The sequence below is a fragment of the Calliopsis andreniformis genome, chromosome 10 (genome assembly GCF_051401765.1).
Source record: "Calliopsis andreniformis isolate RMS-2024a chromosome 10, iyCalAndr_principal, whole genome shotgun sequence".
NCBI classification, from domain to species: domain Eukaryota; kingdom Metazoa; phylum Arthropoda; class Insecta; order Hymenoptera; family Andrenidae; genus Calliopsis; species Calliopsis andreniformis.
The window spans coordinates 5,973,921-5,994,537 of record NC_135071.1 but is presented as its reverse complement, the minus strand read 5'-3'; the positions used below and the strand labels follow the sequence as shown (position 1 = coordinate 5,994,537).

The following is a 20,617-nucleotide window of genomic DNA, read 5'->3' as shown; positions in this document are numbered from 1 at the left end:
CTACCAACTCCACTTCGGATTAGAATCAATAAATATCTACATGCAATGGGAAAAACAACTGCTATTGAACGCAAATAAGAAAAAGTAGCCCCATGGAACATCAAAACACTTCTGATAAACACAAATCTATCTGACTTTAAGATCAAAAATGTAGTCATAAACATTAGACAAAATTCGTGGAACCAAACACCACGCACACACGCCACAATAAAATACATACAGACACCTCAAAATCCAATCAAGGCGTAGGATACGCCATTGTCATAAAAGACGAGATAATTAAAAACACCTACCCAATCAAACATCCACTTTCGCTGGGGAAGCTTACGCAATCCACGATGCCTTAAAAATTATTTTAAGGAGTCGAAAAACGACCCCAAGACCATGACTCACATACACAGACTCCATGAGTATTATTCAAGCTCTGCTAACTCACTCAAAAAAGAAAAAACGAAATTATAAAAAACACACTAACAATTTACATCGAACTCACTAACATGAACAAAAATATAATCATTAAATGAGTACCCTCCAACCAAAAAATACCCGAAAACAAGAAAGCAGACCGCAACTCTAAAGACGCAGCAACACTCCCACCAGGGTTATTCCACGCGAAATCGGGCACGTTTTGGAGTAAGATTTTGTAGATTGCTCAAATTTGAATATATTGTAGTCTTTAACGATATCTAAATGTACCCCAAAGGATTTTTAAAAATTTTGAAAATTGTCGATTTTACAGCTGTTTGAAGTGCTAACGTTTTTAAAAAAAAATATAGCTATTGAACTAGTAAGCGGATGGAGATGAGCTTTAAGGTGCTTATAGAGAAAACATTGAAGTTTGTAAAAAAAAATTTTTTAACCATTTTTTGCAATTATTTTAAACAAATGCAGGTGTTTAAGATGATGCGCAATTTTAAAAATCTGAAAAAAAAGGAGAATATATTTGATCCTTCCCCTTGATGGACAAACTTTCAAAAATATGAACATTTTTAAATTGGCCCTGTGAAAGTCGTCGTCGCATTTTAACAATTGTAAAGTCTTGTTTTACTAAGAATAGTATTATACTTATATTCTTGACCATTTTCTAAATACTCGCTTAGAGTACATTGGCAGTTATAAGTTCACGTATTTTTAATGAGACTATGTATAACTTTTGAAGATTTAAATATTGAAAAATTTATAAATTTGAATATTTGAAGATTTTAAGTTTTATATTTTTGAAAATCTAAAGCTTAAAAAATTTGTACATTTGAATAAACAAAAATTTGAAAATTTGTATGTACAGAGTGTCCTGTTTAAGTGATTACAGTGGAATATCTCGCAAGGCATTGAAATTATAGAAAGAATATTCTTATAAAAGGAGGTTTGGTATAAAGTGCTATATTGTGTGGTATTAACAGTTTCTATGTAGATGGAGTAGTAGGGGAAATTTCAAAATCAAATTAATTTTTTTAAATGGCATGTTATACTTTTTCTTCATAACATAATAACGAACATTGAGACTAATCTAAAAAGGTGCTAGATAACATCATTCCGATTTTGATAAAGATAAATTATTAACTTATGTGTGCATGCTGTATCGTCTGTGTGATCAGCAGCTGACAACCAGCGTCGTGCAGAATCAGTGCAGCTGACTCTGATATGACTATGATAAAGCTATGTGCTATAAACACAGATCCAGGACTAATACTAATGGCATAGGTTATCGATTTTAATTTTCACTTATCATTTAAATAATTTTTTATCCTTCTAAGTATCCATCACCATTAAGTATGCACATTTGTAATCGTTTTACAAACTGTTTTTCAAAACACTTTAAAGTTACCTCCATTATTGTTCGACTTGCCATTGTAATTCTTGTGCGTAGATCATTTACATTGTCAGTCTGCACTTACCTTTATCAAAATCAGAATTATGTCATCTAGCACCTCTTTGGATTTGTCTCAATGTCCGCTATTATGTTCTGAAGAAAAAGGTATAGCAAGCCATTTAAAAAAATTAATTTGATTTTGGAATTTCCCCCACCATTCCACCCACACAGAAATTTAATACCATGCAAAATAGTACTTTATACCAAATAACTTTTATAAGAATATTTTTCCTATAACTTCAATTCCTTGCAACATATTCCACTGTACTTACTGAAACAGGATACCCTGTATATTAAAATATTTAAAATTTTTTAAATTTCAAAAATTTGAAATTTTAATGATTTAAAGATTTGAATTTGAGATTAGATAGACATGGTTGGATATCCAGTTTGTTAAGAAAACAATCGAATTCTGTTAAATAAAATGTAAATAAATAAATAAAAAAGTAATTTCTAATTAATTAGCCATTTTATATCCTTCATTACATTAATAAAATAATCAAATCAAAAGTAAATCAATCGTTAAAATAGACTGAAAAAAATAGTAAATGAGAAATATTAATGGATTAGGTATTTAAAAAAAAAATGAAATTTAAGTACCACTGTAATTTCATGAAGGAACATCACGAAATGTAAATCTTTGATTTTGATGAAACTTGGCAGGATTGTAGAGTAGCTGAAAATATTCAGCCACTCCATTTGTTTTGTCGACTCTAATTCATGTTTCGAGGAGTAAAAACCACCCTCAATGTTTGGGGTGGAAAACATATTTCGCTTAATATCTATAAAACTATTGTATCTAGAAAAATGTTATATATAGGGCGTTTACGTTTTTTTTCAACGATGAATCCACCTGTGTGAACTACTTTTAAAAATATCAATTTGTTTAAAAAATATATTAAAAAATAGTATATTTTCGTTGTTTTCACTGACTAAATGTTGATTGATCGTTTCACAAATTTGTATGCGAATACTATAAACTAAAACAAAATACGGTAAAATAAAATTTTTAATTTTTATGTTAGAAACGAAATAATAACATTCCTAACTAGACTTTTTGTGTGAAATCGAGCCCTGAAACAAGTGATTTTAAGAAAAACATACATCCTTCTAATGTTTTCGTCATTACATTATGATACATGTTGTGTTATTATTTACTAGATATATAAATAATAACATAATATAATAATAGCAAGTAAAGATGGTTTATAGAATATTTTCCGTCAATAATTATTATTTACTACATGCAAACAACTGGAATTTCTCCAGAAAATGTGGTTTAATCGAACTTTAGAAGAAAGTCCGATAGCCGAATGCGAATTGGTACTGACTCAGGAATGTAAATAGCATTAAAGGCAAAACAACAGAAGTGACGAACTTCCTACATAGAAATAAGATAGATATATTATTAGTGAATGAAACAAAATTAAAAGACAATGAAGCATTAAAAATAAAGGGATATAATTGCGAAATGGAAAATAGCAATCATTATTAAACATGGAATTCCTGTCGAAAGAGTACATATCAGTAGACACTGACATAGAATATATTTGCATTAGGCTTAAGAGTAATGTACATATTACTGCATCTTATAACAGACCTTTGAACCTATTTAGTAATGAAGACTTAAAAGTTTTAATGCAAATATTACATAAAATACTAATAGTTGGTGATCTACATGCCAGACATATCAACTGAAACTGTCACAAAAATAATAGAAATGGCACAACATTAAATAGTTATGTACAACAGAACACTGTAACATTATTACACACAGAAAATGCAGCACATATACCCTATAATGGTGGGACACTCACAACAATAGATATCATATTAAACAAACAAATTGCAAATAGAACACAACCATGTACACTAAACGAATTGGACTCTGATCACTTACCAATAATATTCATAATAAGAAATGAGCATAAGAATATCATGGAAAAACGTATCTTTGATTATAAAACTGTAGACTGGAAAAAATTCAAGAAAATTTTAGATAGAAATATTACCATTAAAAACAGGATATATAGTAAACAAGAAATAGAACTGGAAACTGAAAAATTGAAAGAAACAATACAAAAAACAAGAGATAAAACAGTCAAAACAAAAATAGTAGAAACTCAAGAAACTTACCTCTCTGAGAATATAATAAATCTAATCAAAGAAAGAAATAGCCTAAAGAAAAAGTGCCGAAGAATAGGAAGACCAGAGTACAAACAATTATTTATAGAAATCATAAAAGAAGTAAGGAACACAATAAGGACGTTTAGAAACGAACATTGGACCCAGAAATGATCTAAAATTAACCCATTGGATAAAAGTCTATAGAAAATGGCCAAGACCTTAAAATCACTATATGAATCCTTACTATGCTTAACAAGAAATAATCAACAAAATATCAATAACAAAATAATATAGTTCATACTGTACAAAAATTTTTGCAAAACATTGAGAATCAAACAGAAACATATAACCAGGAACATTTTTGTACACCACCAAAATAGATAATTAGCATAATCAAAACATCAAATGCACATAAAGCGCCAGGGATACATGGAATTTAGAATATAATAATAAAAACCCTTAAAAAAGCCATAGTTCAATCATACTATATAATAACCGCGATGATTAAACATATTATTTTCCTAAGTGTTAGAATAAGGCAAATGTCGTACCTATTCCAACACCAGGAAAAGATAAAACGTTATTATAAAAGTGATTCGGCAATGTAGGGGATATTAAACATAATAACATACCGTTTAAGATTAAGCATAAACTACCACATTAAAAATTTCTTACTTACATATAGCTGTATGCGAGAGAGAGGTATGTACCATGCGGTAGGAATAAGTAATAGGACCAGTAAAATAAGGATATGAGTACAAAATAGTAATATAAAAAGATTATAATGCAAACACGAAAATATTGTGATAATAAAAACAAGTTTTTATTCTACTTTTTGCTTAAGTAAAGTCAAATACTATCAAAATGTGATCATAAATAGGGAATGAACTACTGAGTTATTCCATATTTCCATTACCTTTGTACTACTCATAAGCTAAATAGAGGGTAAAGCCATAATGCGAGACAAAGATCTTCAAAGAAAGCGTAAATGTAAGAGACTGTATAACTTAACTAGATTAAGACATACAAGTAGTTAATAATTGTAGTTAATAATAAAGATCCGAAGAAAAGGTACTGACTCTCATAATCTGCAGGTTGCGGGCTCGAATCTCTGGATGGGTTTTTATTTTTTTTTTTTTTTTAATTTTTATTTTAAGTAATTCTAATTTTCATAAACCTTTTCACAGATTAAAATTGTTTTGTAATAAAAACTTTTCTCATTTTCTCCAGAGGTTTCATTTTTGTAGTAATTATGTAGAATGATATTAATGTGTTTGATTCGTTCCAGCTTCTACAGCGAAGATACCACCGAAGATACATCTCACAACAAAAACAGCGCCATCTTCAGAATTATTTCAGAGTTACCATATTTTCTTAAACGTAGACAACACATAGTTCAACTTACAATATAATTGTTCAATTATTAAAAATTAAAAAATATCCTTCCATTCGTGATTTTATCTCCTCATCGGATGATCGGATGATTCTGTGTTCAAAATACAAAAGAGTTCGAAACATTTTTTAGACAAGATTTGTAATTTTTATTACAAAACAATACTAATCTATGAAAAGGTATACTAAAATTAAAATTATTTAAAATAAAAATTGAAAAAAAAAGTAAAAACCTTCCGCGATATTTTAACTGAAGACCTGCAAATTATGAGTCACTATCAATTCGCAATCGACTATTAGAGTTTTTTTGTAAATTTGTTCAATTAAACTACATTTTCTGAAGAAATTCCAGATATTTGCATAAAATAAATAACAATTATTGAATAAACAATAATTACAAATTATAAACCATCTATACCTGCTGCATTTTCATCTGTGCAAGTCTCACTGACACTGAACTTCTCCTACTGTTTGCAACGAGTACGAGACGTTGCGAGTATTCATTAGCGATGTTATTATTCATACATTTAGTAAACAATGATATTTTCTTTTGATATTTTCAAAAACTGTTTACATAGGTGGATTCGTCGTTCAAAAATACGCAATCACCCCATTTACACCATTTTGCTACATACAATAGCTTGCGAGACATTAAGACGAAATATGTTTTCCAACCCTAACTGGTGGTGGTTTTCACCACCTTAACATGAATTAGAGCCGATAAAAAAATACGTGTTGAATATTTTCGGCTATTCTACAATCCCGCCAAGTTTCGTAAAAATTAGAGATTTACACCTTGCGATGTCCCCTTATCAGATTGGTTACGATTTTAATTATTAATATTATTTACACATATGATGTGTAAATATTACTATCCTGGTCACAGGGTAATATTGGCAGTTAATTAATGTATCTTTAAAAAGAGTAAGAATATAATTCCATACATCATCATACTCGTAGTAAAATATTCAAAAATATAATGTTGTAATTGAATATCTAAAGCAAACATAAGCGCTCCAGCTTTTGTATTATAGGATAATAAAATATTATCTACAAAAACCTGCCAATTTATACCCAGTTTACACTATTTTGTTAAAATCTACTGAACATTCGATTTTCAGTCACAATATTAAAGAATTCACAACAATACACTGTACCGTTTAAAGTGCATTGAATAGTAATAATAATAACTACGAGGCCAAACTAACTACCCTTAGTCACTCATGGCTGTAGAACTCTCGTTTTCTCAAAACGGCTCCCATCTATTATGAACCAATTTTACCAATTGTCGATTCTTGACTTCACAGCCAACTATTAACAAATCTATAACTATAAATCTATAATAGCATAACTATAAATCTATAATAGCCAACTATTAACAGATCTATAACAAATCAGCCCTGGACTCATAACACAAGGTTCGGTTAATCGAAGTTCTACTATAATACGTTTTCCTCTAAGGGTAATGCTGCCACATCTACATTTCTTATGTAATAAATTTCCATAATAATTAGAAAATGGATTGCTCGAAGTTCAAAAAAATTTCATTTCTGAAACAGATGGATGGCATCATGTTTCTCCAAAAATGTCAGAGAAGTTTTGAACAACCAATATCACTATTGAGTGGCAATTAACACTCATGAATTTTTTACTTGTAAAGTCATGTTAAGCTTCTCGTGTACCATATTACAGTCGGAAGTAGAGAGCGAATTAAAAGAAAATTGTATTGCTGCATGCAAGAACAACGTGACAACATTTAGGCCCCTTTTTAGTAAAATGTATAGATAGATTTTTCATTCTTTTTTAAATAATTTAATTATCTTTCAAATTGACGGAGCCGTGAGAAATTGGCATTGAAGATATCATCAAAAGTGCAGAATGTATTAAAATTGAAAAATAGTATTTTTTCATTTGCTTTCATCACACAGATTGTATTTTTCTGAGTATTATGTACAAAATTATATTTTTAAATATCATATAAATATTAAGTAAAGAAAATGTTTTAATATTCTATATTTTATGTAAAAAGGGCGTTAAATAACCATAACTCAAACTATTTTTACTAATTCATATATTACATAATTTATGTTCTATTATATGTATAAATACACATTATTATTGTTATAAGAAGATATGATACGTTATATCATATTATAATAAAAGTACACATAAAAAATATCAAATTTTTAAATACATAGATAGTTACAAAATTATTTGAAGTCACTTTTCTCAAAAATCAATTTTGCTACTGAAACCTTTATTGTATCCAACATATAAATTTGTTTGCATTAGAATCTTTGAAAATGTCAAATACACTAGAATACATTCAGAAAAGTGAAATTTTAGTCACTTCGAACAGTTTTTAAATTGGTAAAAAATATTGTTGAGTAAAGTTTGTTCATTTTGCATTGTCTACTTTTTATTATCGAATGTAATACAACCGAACAGCAATATATATAGGCACTGCAGTGTTATCTGTTAGACGAGGGCGTAAGTGAGGTCATGTGTAAGTGCACGTGTACTCGAGGAATCCTCAACATTGATTTATTCAAAAACAGGGCTTAGTATGAAAAAATATTCCTCTGTGTTTCTGAATCATTTTCTCTTTTTTTGTAAATAAATCAACAACTCTTTTTCAAGTTGTACCACTAATTCGTTGAGAATTTGTACATGACCATTTACAGAAATAAAATTTAGGGGACAGAAATTAAATAGCATACAGTTTCTTAATTTTATATTTAGATATTCCATACAGAAAAATATCAAAATATTTTTTTTTATTAAGGCAAGTAATATCTACCTTCTTTAAGCAATGGCAAATACAAACTCAGGAAAATTTTATCTTTGCAGGTGGTATTACATAATTCAAAGCACTGTTTGTCGTAAGATTGCAAATAAGATATAATTTCATACGAATCTGATTACAGTTTAGACCAGAATAAAGTCACAGGGTTGGAAATTTACAAAATAGTGTCAGTTTTAAGTTGAAACTAGCAAGAATTATAAGGAAATATCTTTCTTTAAATGAGAACCAAAAAATTAAGACAGATATTCTAATTTTAATTTTAATATCAAATAAGTAAAGATAGCTAGGAAATTTTAAGATCAGAAGTTAAAAATATACAAAATATAATATTAAGGAATGACTTTGGAGTTTTATATACAGAAAGATATGTTTTAATTCGTTGTACTGATTTTACAGTTTTATTATAATATTTTCGCAACTATGAACTTTAAAAGTGTCCAAAATTTGATTTTTTTCACATTTTCAAAACGAAGTTTTTCTTTAGTTATAGAAATGCATAAAATATTATTATTACGTTCTGAGTATTAATAATTATATAACGCAGAAAAGTATAAATTTACTTAAGGAACCTACTAATTTTTTAGAAAATTTTCACTACTTGTATAATCTTCATCATCATCATTATTATTATTACATTGTAAATGCATTAAAAATGTAATATGGAAGTATACATAGAGTACACACTATTCAGTAGATGTGTAGAAATAAAAAATCTGAAATGAAATAGGGTAAGAATTGATTTAACACCTTGAAAGACAGATACAGTTAAAATCGATTTTGATGCAGCACTACTGCTTTCCCGCTGGTCGTGAAAACTGCTCTCGTTCCATTTCAGCGGAACAGAGAAGTAGGTTAAAATACAACAATACGAAACGTATGAATACCGCTTGCTTTAGTATCTACGTTTGATTTCAACTTTCTAAAGATACTCCCTGGTCAATTTCCGGTATTTCCGTACTACTGTCTTCAAGACATGTAGCCACTGAACTCTAACATTTGATTTGTTCCTTCGAATCAGTACATTGTAAAATACCTTGCAGAATGTCCTCAATTCAGAAAATCAGGAACAAAATTCGAATTTCATGTTTTACATGAATTCTGGAAGTGAAAATGTAAGTTAAATATAAAGATAGAAATTGCTCACCGTTTCAGAACTGTGTATAAGTATGACATGTATATACATGTTTAAGGCACTAAATAACAATTTTAGACTAATTTAATGCTGTCATATTTAATAATTTCTTATTTTGAGTTCTTTAAATAAAAAGCGTACTGACAGTATTAGGGTTCGACAGAATAGCAGATTAACTGGAAAGGGGTGAGTTATTTCTCGCAGATATGATCAACAGGTCATCTGCATCAACAGTTCATATTCACTTAATTTAAATTGAATAGTTTCAATGTTCTTCATCATCTAAAAAAGAATACGTGAGATTGATTATCTGTTGAGAGTGTGAGTTATGCACTTTCTCATTTTTCACATTTTTATAGAACTAACAAGCAACACCACTAAACTGTTAGGTTATGATAAAGCATTGCAAGTAAAATTACCAAAAATACTGAACACTTTTTTTATCGGCAAAAGTTCGTGTCTACGGGATGAAATTATCCCTTACAGTTGAGGATGAAAAATATTTTCCACAATATCTCAGGGATTATTTTGTATATTGCGAACTGTTCAAATTGCTAATGTATATACTTTTGAATGATACATTTAGCTCCATAAACAGATTTTCTAAATTTCAGTTGAAAAAAATGTATTGAAAAAATATATCGCAAGTTCGTTTAAAAATTTTTAAAACAAATCAGAAAATAATAATCCTTGAATACGATAATTACGACAAAATTGCATACTTGAGTTCTGTTTGTTTACGCAAGTTAAGGTGATGATCATTTTCACTATACTAGTGTCTACAGCTAGTTTTTATATAAACTAGTTTATACTTCTCCCTGGTTATTTTTCTGTGTTAGATCCTTATACCTTTGTGGCACCTAAAAATTAGTTTGCCACGACACTTCTGCTTTTTTAGGAATTATCGCAAGAGATCAGTTACTTCCAGCCCTTTTTTTGACACACTGATAGGTACAGTGTCTCAATACAAACTTGATGGGATTCATGTTATTTTAGAACTATTCTTCAGTTTACTTAGTCCGTTGACAAACGCATACAAGTTGCTAGTGCGTAAACTGATCTTATTGTTAACAAAAATTGCCCAAATACGTTCTTCAAACTTCTGATTCCAAATCGGGAGCTTGTATCAAGGTAATATTTTACTCAGATCAAATCTCAAAAAGATTTTCACTAAAGTCACAAAAACTGCAAAAATAGGCCATTAATGAAAATACTGAGTTTTATATTTTTCAATGAAGTTTTTTCAAAATGTCACCATGTCTGATGCTTTTTATTAAGCAGGAGATACTATTAATAAATAGATTTTTACCATTTTTAGTGTTACAATCATTCTCCTTTTTTCAACAGAACTAAAAATTAGAACTGTGTAAATATTTATTACGCAACTATTTTGATCAATATCTAAATTCTTCTTCCCTTCATGAAAGATATTTTCATATTTTAACTTTGCTTACAGAAAACTTATTTCGAACATTTATTAAAATGTATAATCACATTTGTTATGAACTCACTGCAAAGGAAATGTATAAAGTTTTTATAAATACTTTTTGAAAGTGTGTAAATGGAACTCATTTCTCCATTTCTAATTGTAAACCAGTATCGATCACCTCGCCTGAGCAAAGTCAGATATGTCAATGCATTACCTATCATAATGCTGCTCTTACTGTCTGTGAATTCATTCTGTGTAAAATAGAAGCAATACTGAAAATCTGACACTATCACAATGATGATATTTTGGAAATTAATGAATAATTTAATGAAACATGAAGTTTCTACAAATTTTATAGCGATACGTATCGAAAACATTTTTTCTATTAATAAATTTGAACTCTTTATTGTCCCACGAAACTGGAACAATCTATATTTTTAAACCGGTTAAAAATAAATAAAAATATCATAAGACAAAATTAAATGGTATCGAATAATAGACAATATAAATATAATTTTATATTTTTTTATGTACTGGTGTATATAAAAATTACTATTGCGCCTCTTTTTTTAAGTGAAGCTTTATAATTTTTACTCCACTATTCCATTCAGCTTTTTAATTTTTACTCCACTATTCCATTCAGTTTTTTAATTTCTACAAAAAGGTACTATAATACTCACGTCCTAAACTTAAAAGTTCGAAAGTTATTACAGTTGGAAGTTTGCAAAATATATAATTCCGGTATATCTGTACATTTTCGTTGAGGGTGTGGCATATTTGATAAGTAATGCGATAATAATTCGACCGGATTGACATACTTATCGCAATTTTTTACAATTTGATTTATTAATTTTTTTACGCGATACAAATATTTCTTTATCTGTCCGGCAAAAATTAACCCATTAAGGTTCAAAATTATGTCAACGCAACGTTATTAAAAAACGTAAATATATACATCCAATACATTATGTACCTTATATACTTATTACTTTGCTGAGACAAAAAACATTTTATATCAGACACTATATAGACTCTCACTAAAAGAAAAAACTCCATAAAAAAGTGTATGACTCACAAAAAGCTGGTGTACTCTAGTGTTGTAAATACTTCAACTTTTTTAATGTTTAAAAAGTTACAGAATTTAGATCAAAAAAGAAGAAATAGTAACAAAAAAATATTAAGCTAATCTTTGGGATACTGTTTCATAATAATGACAGGAAAAAACAGAATAACGTAAATTCACTAAAAAAAAATAACAAGCGAAATGTTGCATTTACGTAACTTTCAACCATAATGGATTAAAACACTTTCATAAGACATAATTCTCGAGTTGCCACTAGATATTAAAATAGAAAGTATAAAAACAGTTGGATTGGTACACGAGGTCCAATATTATAGCCACCGCGATCACGAGATTTAACACTTAATTTTTTTATAAAAATATTTAAAAGACAAAGTGTATTCTCATACTACTGTTAGTGTATAAGACATCAGTCAATGTATTCAGTCAGAAATATCAAAAATGTTTAAAAAGTGTTAATTAACGTAACAAAGTTAATTCGATAATAATTGCAGATACAATGAAATAATTTAACAAATTTTTATCTATAACTTTTGAATAATTACATTTAGAACATAAGTATTTTATTGTCAGTACTTTCTTTGTAGAGATTTAAAAACTGAATCCAATAGTAGAGTCACAATTATAAAGTTCCATTTAAAAAAGAACTGCAATTGCATTGTTATGCACCAATACATACATAGTATCCATCATTCAATATGTACCATTTAATTTTGCCTTATAACATTTTCATTTACCTATATCATTAACCATTTTAAAGATACAGCTTGTCTCAGTTACGTGGAACATCCTCTGTACCAAATGTATGTTTTATATAGTGTAAAATCCTGAAATTGTAATCAATTTCAATTACGGAACGGTTTTGGATTAAACCGTTTGCTAAATATGATACTTACTATTTGTAGATATATTGTATATTGTAACCATATACAATAAATACATTATATAATATTATGATACATTATTATATATAAATATAATTATAATAATTATAATAATAATATTAATACTATTATAAGGATAATATATGTACATATTACCCATATTTAGAAATAGACTTTTTTCATTAAGTAATTTCATTATTAGATCTAAAATTTAAAACTGGTCTTAAAATTGGTATTTATGGCTAATATCCTTAATTTATTGGTTATTAACATAACAATAACGAAATATTATACTCCTATAGTTAAATATACTGTATAAAATTTCTATTTAATTTAGACTCTTACTGTATAAAGTTTGTTGTTTAATTATTTAATGCTAAAATTATAGGTTCATAATTAAATATACCGTAAACTGATTTATATTAATGGAGCGACAGTTTTTCCGTCCGTATTTACTTTTATTCTTACGTAGCTTTTTAATATGGTCTGATTTCTGAAGTCATTTTCTATTACGCAGAACTGAAAAGACGTTATTTGAAAAAAATTCGACTTTAATTAGACCTAATATAATCTTTTCTTTATAACTCGACTATTTTTGAATCAGATATGTCAGCACATTCTTTTGATTTAACAACCCAGCGCGTATGCGTACATATGAGATTAGAAAGTATATATTCGAAGGCAAAATAACACAAATAGTGCCATACAAAACCTCCCCTAAATACCCCTCTCATCCCTGTGCCATTCCGAGTGCCAACATATCATCAACGCACAGTATGTATTGCGTACAATATTCGAATTAATAACTAATCGAATAATAACATTCATAAAGATACTTGAATATTTCTTATTTATACCAAATATACGAATACTAATTGAATCATTTATTCATATTCATACTTCGGTGATAATTTTGATTAATACTAAAGTCTGTGGTTATTCCGCAAAACGACGTAAGTTACATTTCCAAAACAGTGGAGTTTATACATTGTTAAGATCTACAAGATACAATTTAATTTTTCTGCAAACAATTAAAAAAACCTTTCTCTTAAAAAGTAAGAATCAATAATAAAACGCAAGACTATAATACGGAATTGGGGATCAAAATTTCGAATATGAATATCTCAAAAATAAATATATATGGTTTACAGCTCCCTCAAACCAACGCAAATTTTCCGCAGCGAGAAAACAGACATACAAATTGATATTGATGCGAAAAAGATGCCACGAATGATTCGTTGAGAATTCGCTGTCGCCGCGGAAAATTCGTGTTGCTCTGTGAATGCCTTTATGTTATTTTGTTTTAGATTATTTTAGAACCACAGACTTTCAAACACTATTGAAGCCGATAACGTTCGCTATCAAGGTCAACCATAATTTGGAAGTAATAACACAATACTCGCATTATAAACTCCTTTAAAGATTGTATAAAACAAGAAATACCTGCACGATATACCCGATATTATACCTTATTTGTATATTTCTATCGATTTTTTAATACCTTTTTTTTACAATTTTGCAACTTATGAGTATTTATTTTTTTTGCACATCATCTGTTCCTGAGAATATGTGAAAACTAAAAATTCATTATTTTAATTAAATAAATGAATAAACTACAATTATTTTACGAAATCTTCTTTTTCTCTTAAAATATTATACTTCAAAAATTTCATAGAAAAACGAATTTACTTTATGAACCAATCAATTCGAAATAGCTAAATATTTCAGACTGAACTTAATCATTGTAAGAAATAACTTAATCATTTACTTTAAACTCAACAAAAAAGGCGAAGCTCAAATTCTAGCTAAAGTTATATTGTGATAATTATCTTATTTCAATATTCAATATATTCGGTCAAAAGCTCACTAATATTTGCATGTTCGTATAACTTATATTTCTGAGCTCTGTGTGGAATATTAAAAAGAGATCCCAGATTTTAAAAAATGCACACCGAAAAAGGAAAAAAATGTCTAATCAACATGGCTCCTAAAAATAATCCTTTGATGCAAAATCAACTATTATTATTTAAAAACATTCAATATCGTAAGTGAATCGAACACATTGAATATTTTTGTAACACATTAAATGTAAACAGAATTTACAATCTACGGTTGTCAGCACAAAATTATTATTAATATCAACAAAGACTACTACATAAACAAAAACATAGAACGAATCTTTAGTATTCATTCCTATTTATTCAGTATAATCAGTATTCATTCAGCAAATATGCATTCTGTGCACGACCTTAGCAATGGGAACACTTCTTTAACCCGTCAACGTCATTTGTATGCAGAGAAACATCCCAATCGCTGCACGCCAGCTTTTGGACTATTTCAAAAACTTTACCAATGTTTAAATTTGACTTTTTCACATCATACTGTACTAACTCCAGACGACCACAATGTGTCTTTATCGTTGATAAGGAAAAACGTGTTCTGATTATAGTAGAAAAGAAGACAAGGATTCGAAGGACTCCAATGGCTATGGGTATCAGTCATCCCTTAAATCATCTTCGACGTGTATCAGGCTCGAAACCCTTTCCATTATACGAAAGGACTGGTACTTTATCAGTGGTTGTTAACAAAAAATACTGAACAACTTCCTTTTTACAATATCGAAAATTTATGTCGCGCAATATGAAGTACCGAAGGAATATTTCAGAATATACGTATCCGTGATCCGCAAATGTGAGTTTCTTATTGAAATGGATGGAAGATACGTATATCGAATATCTTGTATAACAAAAATATGAAGAACTGTGCTGTGTTTGTACATAAAAAGATATCAAATCCTCGTGAATAATAAAAATTGATTTCACATCGAAAGGATTGCTTTTAGGACTTGTGTTGATTAGATATTTTCTCCTCTCTTTTTAATATCCTTTATAAAGTTCAAAAATTCAAAATATATGAACGTTTGTAGGATGCCGATAATTCAGAAGAAGTCCGTTTAAATAACAATTATATAAAATATATTTATTCGCTACACGTATTTACTACGACTGTTCCGAATCAATTTCCAATTAAAAACTAAATTTTCAATCCACTCGTCCGACAAAAACCGATTATATCACACGCAACCAATTGCACACTAAACAATAATATTTAAATGCCTACACGTTCAAATTGTTGTTGATTAGACATTTTTTTTTACTTCCACTTTAAGCCCTTAAAGTTTCGAACCCTTTTTTGTTACATTCTGCATTTTAAGTAACTGTACAACGAACAACAGAAATATGTACATTGCGCCACATTATAATATACAATAGATACACTAAAAGAAAAAATAGTGTTAATTTATTACACACTATTATACAAATACTAACAGAAAACTCATAGATGCAGATTCTAATATTACACAAATATTCGAATAATTTATAAATTTAAGACCCAAAATTAAAATAATAATTCTTTTGCAAAGACATGAAACGAATTAGATCGTATTTGCGAAAAACAACAATGAACACTAAAGAGAAACTTAAAAAATCATCCAGTGCAATAATGATACTCACCAGCATTGATTATTTACAAAAAATAATTTCTAACATCCTAAACCGTTTAGAACGTGTTATTAAACAAAAATGGTATTCAATAAAATCTTCAATTTTCGTGAAAATATATATAGTTATTTCAGTTTTGATTACATTAAATTATATAATTCTTTCAGTTTAATGACTTCAATTTGCAAAATGTTTCAGTATTTGTAACTAATATTCGTAATTGTAAGTAATAGTAACATATTGACTTATAATGTAATACTTTTTGTATATTCTATATTTATTCAATGTAGACAGCGTAGAAGTTAAATACTTTTTTTTTTTATTTATTTTGAATATCGTATACATAACTCCCTTAATGATCACGGTACCTTTTTATGAACACTAACGAAAAAATGAAAATTTCAGAAACTGCTAAAAGGGTCGAGGGCTAAAATATAAGCAATACCGAATGCTAGTAAGAAACACAATGCGATAATATTTAGATTATCGCTCACACCGCGAAACCAGTTCCAGGAAACAACATATGTCGCTAGTTTAAGTCACAGTAGGTCATCCCGTACGCACTGTCACAGAAAATGAGACAATCATTTCTGAGACAATCAATGACTGATAAATTTAATCACTGCAAATTGTTATTTCTTACACTGCTTCATTTAGTAAATAAGATTTTAACTCCTTTCTTAAAATATGACACGGGAAGCATTATTTCTAGGATGACCTAATAACTACAGTACTCCTACAAATCGGCAATTTTTAGAAAATAAAAATCGTTATTTTTTTCTCACTCAATATACAATACTTTTGTTTCGAATGCTATTTTTGCTAATATCGGCTACCATTACTGAAACAACAAATATCTATAAGTACATTTCAGAGCTGCATAACACAGTACTCCCTCGATATAACCACATGGCTTATTAACCAGCTTATAGCGAAAAATATGTACCTTACAATGAGATCAACTCATCCTCATAGTAACTCAGTTTGACATTATCAAAAATATGAGTTAAAAAACATGCAAACAAAATCTCTAGCTGTAAACAATTTCAAGCTTTAGTGAATACGGTATCGAGCATAAAAGCTCGTTAACGAAGAAACACTGTATTTAGAAAACCTGTTTTAAAGCTCACAAATTATTATTATTATTATTAACGGGGTAAAATCTCGTATGTACAAATAAATCAAATTACAATAATGTACTGATAAAAGTCGAAATAAAAATTATATTCCTAAATTGAGATATTGTTTTGTTCACATGATTCCTAAACATTAACATAGAACCATGGAAGAAATCTATATTATTCAAATATTAATTAACAATGAATACGACATCAGTACAATTAATAACAAATACGTAATATCGAAATATTTTATATTTTATACGAAGCTTTTATTTAACTGACGCGACTCAAATACTTTAATATTAAATTTCAGGAATTTTATTTAAATTGATCTTACAGTACATATAAATAAGGGTGCTGTGAATAAATTAATTTTATCTTCATTCTGTATTATTCATAAATCACTAAAACTTATATTTCATTGTGTTATCTATATAATCTACCTGTAGGGTAACTAACAAATTCATTATAATTAGGTTAATAAAAAATTAATGCTGCTCATTATACTCTAAACCCATCAAAAAACCTCCTAGGCAATTATTTTAAACTGTACAGAGTGACTTAAATAAAGAGTTACAAACTATTTTCTCAGAAATCAACAAAATTACTAACTTTTTTTGCTTAATTAAATAATTCAAGATTCTAATCTTTTAGCAAGCAATACATTTTTTGAGAGGCATGTACTAGAAAGAAAAAGAGAGCCTCCTTGTAGTTTTTTTTAATGTTAAGTGGTATTAACTTTTTGTCATTCGAATAGCTGTTATCAAATTGAATACTATTTTTACTTGAACCATACTTTTTCATTCTTTCTGAATAAAGAACATATTGTCTAAGAACAAGTGTAAGTAAAAGAATATTTCAATATGATTCGCAAAAATATACTTCTAACTATGTACGTGATAATGAAATGATGATTCCTTGGAACATTATATCAACTCCTATACCAAATACAAAAACAAGAATACATGCTGTAACTATTTGCTCCATTAATGTTATCAAATGTTTCACAGAGTATTTACAAAAGATATAATAAATATTCAGAAGACCAAAACCTTAATTTTGATCATATAATAATAAAATGTCTAGAGAATTATGATTATTTTGATATCTTTTCCCTTTTCAACTCCACATATTTTGACTTTCTATCTATATAGAATATCAAAAAATAATTCAAATGAATATTATTCAGTTTGATGAAAGTCACTTAAATGACAAAAAAATTGATATTACCTTCTATTTGAACAAAATCAGGGAATTCAGAGAATATCTATTTTCTACATTTTTTAATTCATTAACTATGCAACATACCAAAATTAATTTGAGCAAATATCACTCATTTTGATGAAAACCACCCGAATAATAAAAAAAATTAATACCACATTCTATTTAAAGAAAACCAGGACACTCAATTTTTTCACATTAGGAGTTCCACAAAAATTGCACATTAGAAGATTGGTCCTTCAAGGCCATTTAATTTTAAAATAAAATTGAATCTCTTCACTGCTTTTTGAGGTCAACTTGCAATTTCCCTTTGGCCCATTGTGTAAGTATAAACTATCCCTAATAACAGCATTTTTTTAAATAATAAATTTCATTTATTTGCCATCTGTTTCAATGTAATAAACAAATATTTCAGTTTAATTATAATACTCCAAGAGTGAATAATGCATTATTTTGATTATTGCTAAAAATAGATCATGGAAATTGTACTAAAAAATGCCTTTTTTAAGTATTTTTATCTTTACATTGTCTCATGTCATTGTATCGCTATTTAAAAAAAAGGTAGTTTTAACGTCACATTTTCGCAACATATTGTATATATGTGTGTACACGTTACAACAAATGATATCATAGGCTGTGACAACCTCAGCGCGATCTTCGCTGACATACAATTTTCCGGAGACAGTAAAAGACAACTGGAATTCCTCCTACTTACATGTTATCAGAATAGAAAAAATAAAGAAATAATTACTGACCTTCTTCACTTGAAAGTGTTCAGGCCGTAGGTTCTCCAAAATCTCTTGGTCGTGTTTGACTGGCTGAGGCACCGAGGAACGGAACCCGTCGAGGACACCTTTGATCGTGAACTTCTTCATCACTGAAGGATTTCAGATTGCACCTAGGGGATCACATGTGCAGCAGCAACACGAATTTGAGCCTTTCCAATGTCCCAAAGTACCGAACTTCGCGAACGTTTCAACGAAATTAATAGAAATTCTTCAAAAGGAAGAAATGTCACTTCTACCTATTAATTATATTTATCTACGATTTATTTTGATTTCTTTCTTCCTTTCGCGGGATACGATGACATCTCTGCATATCAGTAGCAAATGTCACTTGTCTACATCTCGGACTTAAGGAAACTCCTCTACATTTTGACAGGATAATAATGACGTTGAAAAGGCACAACACGTTTCGATAACCGCGATCGTTTTGGTATTTGGGGGCGTGGCGTGTTAAAGGGACCGTTTGTCGACGCGTTTTTGCAAATGCGTGATCGGAATTGTTTTCGTGGCGACAGCAATGCAGTGTTGTTTAACCGTGTCAGGATCAATAACTGGCAACAAGCTCATGTGGACTCTTTCACTACCGCGAAGTGAGTTTGTGCGCAATCGTGGTTAGACCCTTATGGCACGTTTTTATGATGATTTCTTGTTTGGAGAACCGTTAGGGAATTTTGGGCTGCAATAAAAATTTGTAATACTGAAGTTTCTTCTTTAATAAAACAAATGTATTTAAAATTCTTATATAATTGTAAATTAAACATTACAAGTCAATAAATAAGTGTATTATAATATCTCTCGACCTTTCTTCTTCAAATCCTTACTATTTTTTTCTTTTTGTTATTAACAAAACAATTACGCTTCAAGTTTAAATATGACACTGCTACTTCAATCCATAACCAACTTCACATCCGTAAAGTGTCGAGTGTCGTCACACTTAGGACGTGGACGATAGGAATTGTAAAATTAATTTAGGGATATTTTTTTGTTTTCAGTTGAAGTCAAGTCTAGTATATTTCTCCGGGGAATTTATACAGAGGCTTAGAATAAAGAATACATAGAAAGAGTATTTTCTATTCTTACAATTAGTAAATAAAAAATTGTCTAATAAAACGCCTTACAGATAGGAGTTCGTAGTCTAGTACATTATATGAAAGTCTGTGACTTAATATAATTAAAATATGACATGTTTTAGCTATGTGGTATAACTTAGGTATAAGTTTTTTGAAAGATGTAATTTATAAAACCTTTTGGCTTCTTTTCTAACTT

The 20,617-nt window shown here is 28.8% G+C and overlaps 1 protein-coding gene across 9 annotated transcripts in view; it reads right to left on the bottom strand.

Annotated features, from left to right (window-relative positions):
* The window catches only part of Tomosyn (syntaxin-binding protein tomosyn), a 144,105-nt gene extending 124,212 nt beyond the window's left edge, over nt 1-19,893 (bottom strand). For all 9 annotated transcript variants that reach the window (XR_013002763.1, XM_076386496.1, XM_076386498.1 and 6 more), the window contains exon 1: nt 19,322-19,893. Coding sequence is in view for 8 of the 9 variants with exons in the window: in XM_076386496.1 (XP_076242611.1) it covers nt 19,322-19,441 (120 nt within the window). In the remaining variant the exon portion in view is untranslated. The remainder of the gene's footprint in view (nt 1-19,321) is intronic.
* Nucleotides 19,894-20,617: the final 724 nt, after the last annotated feature.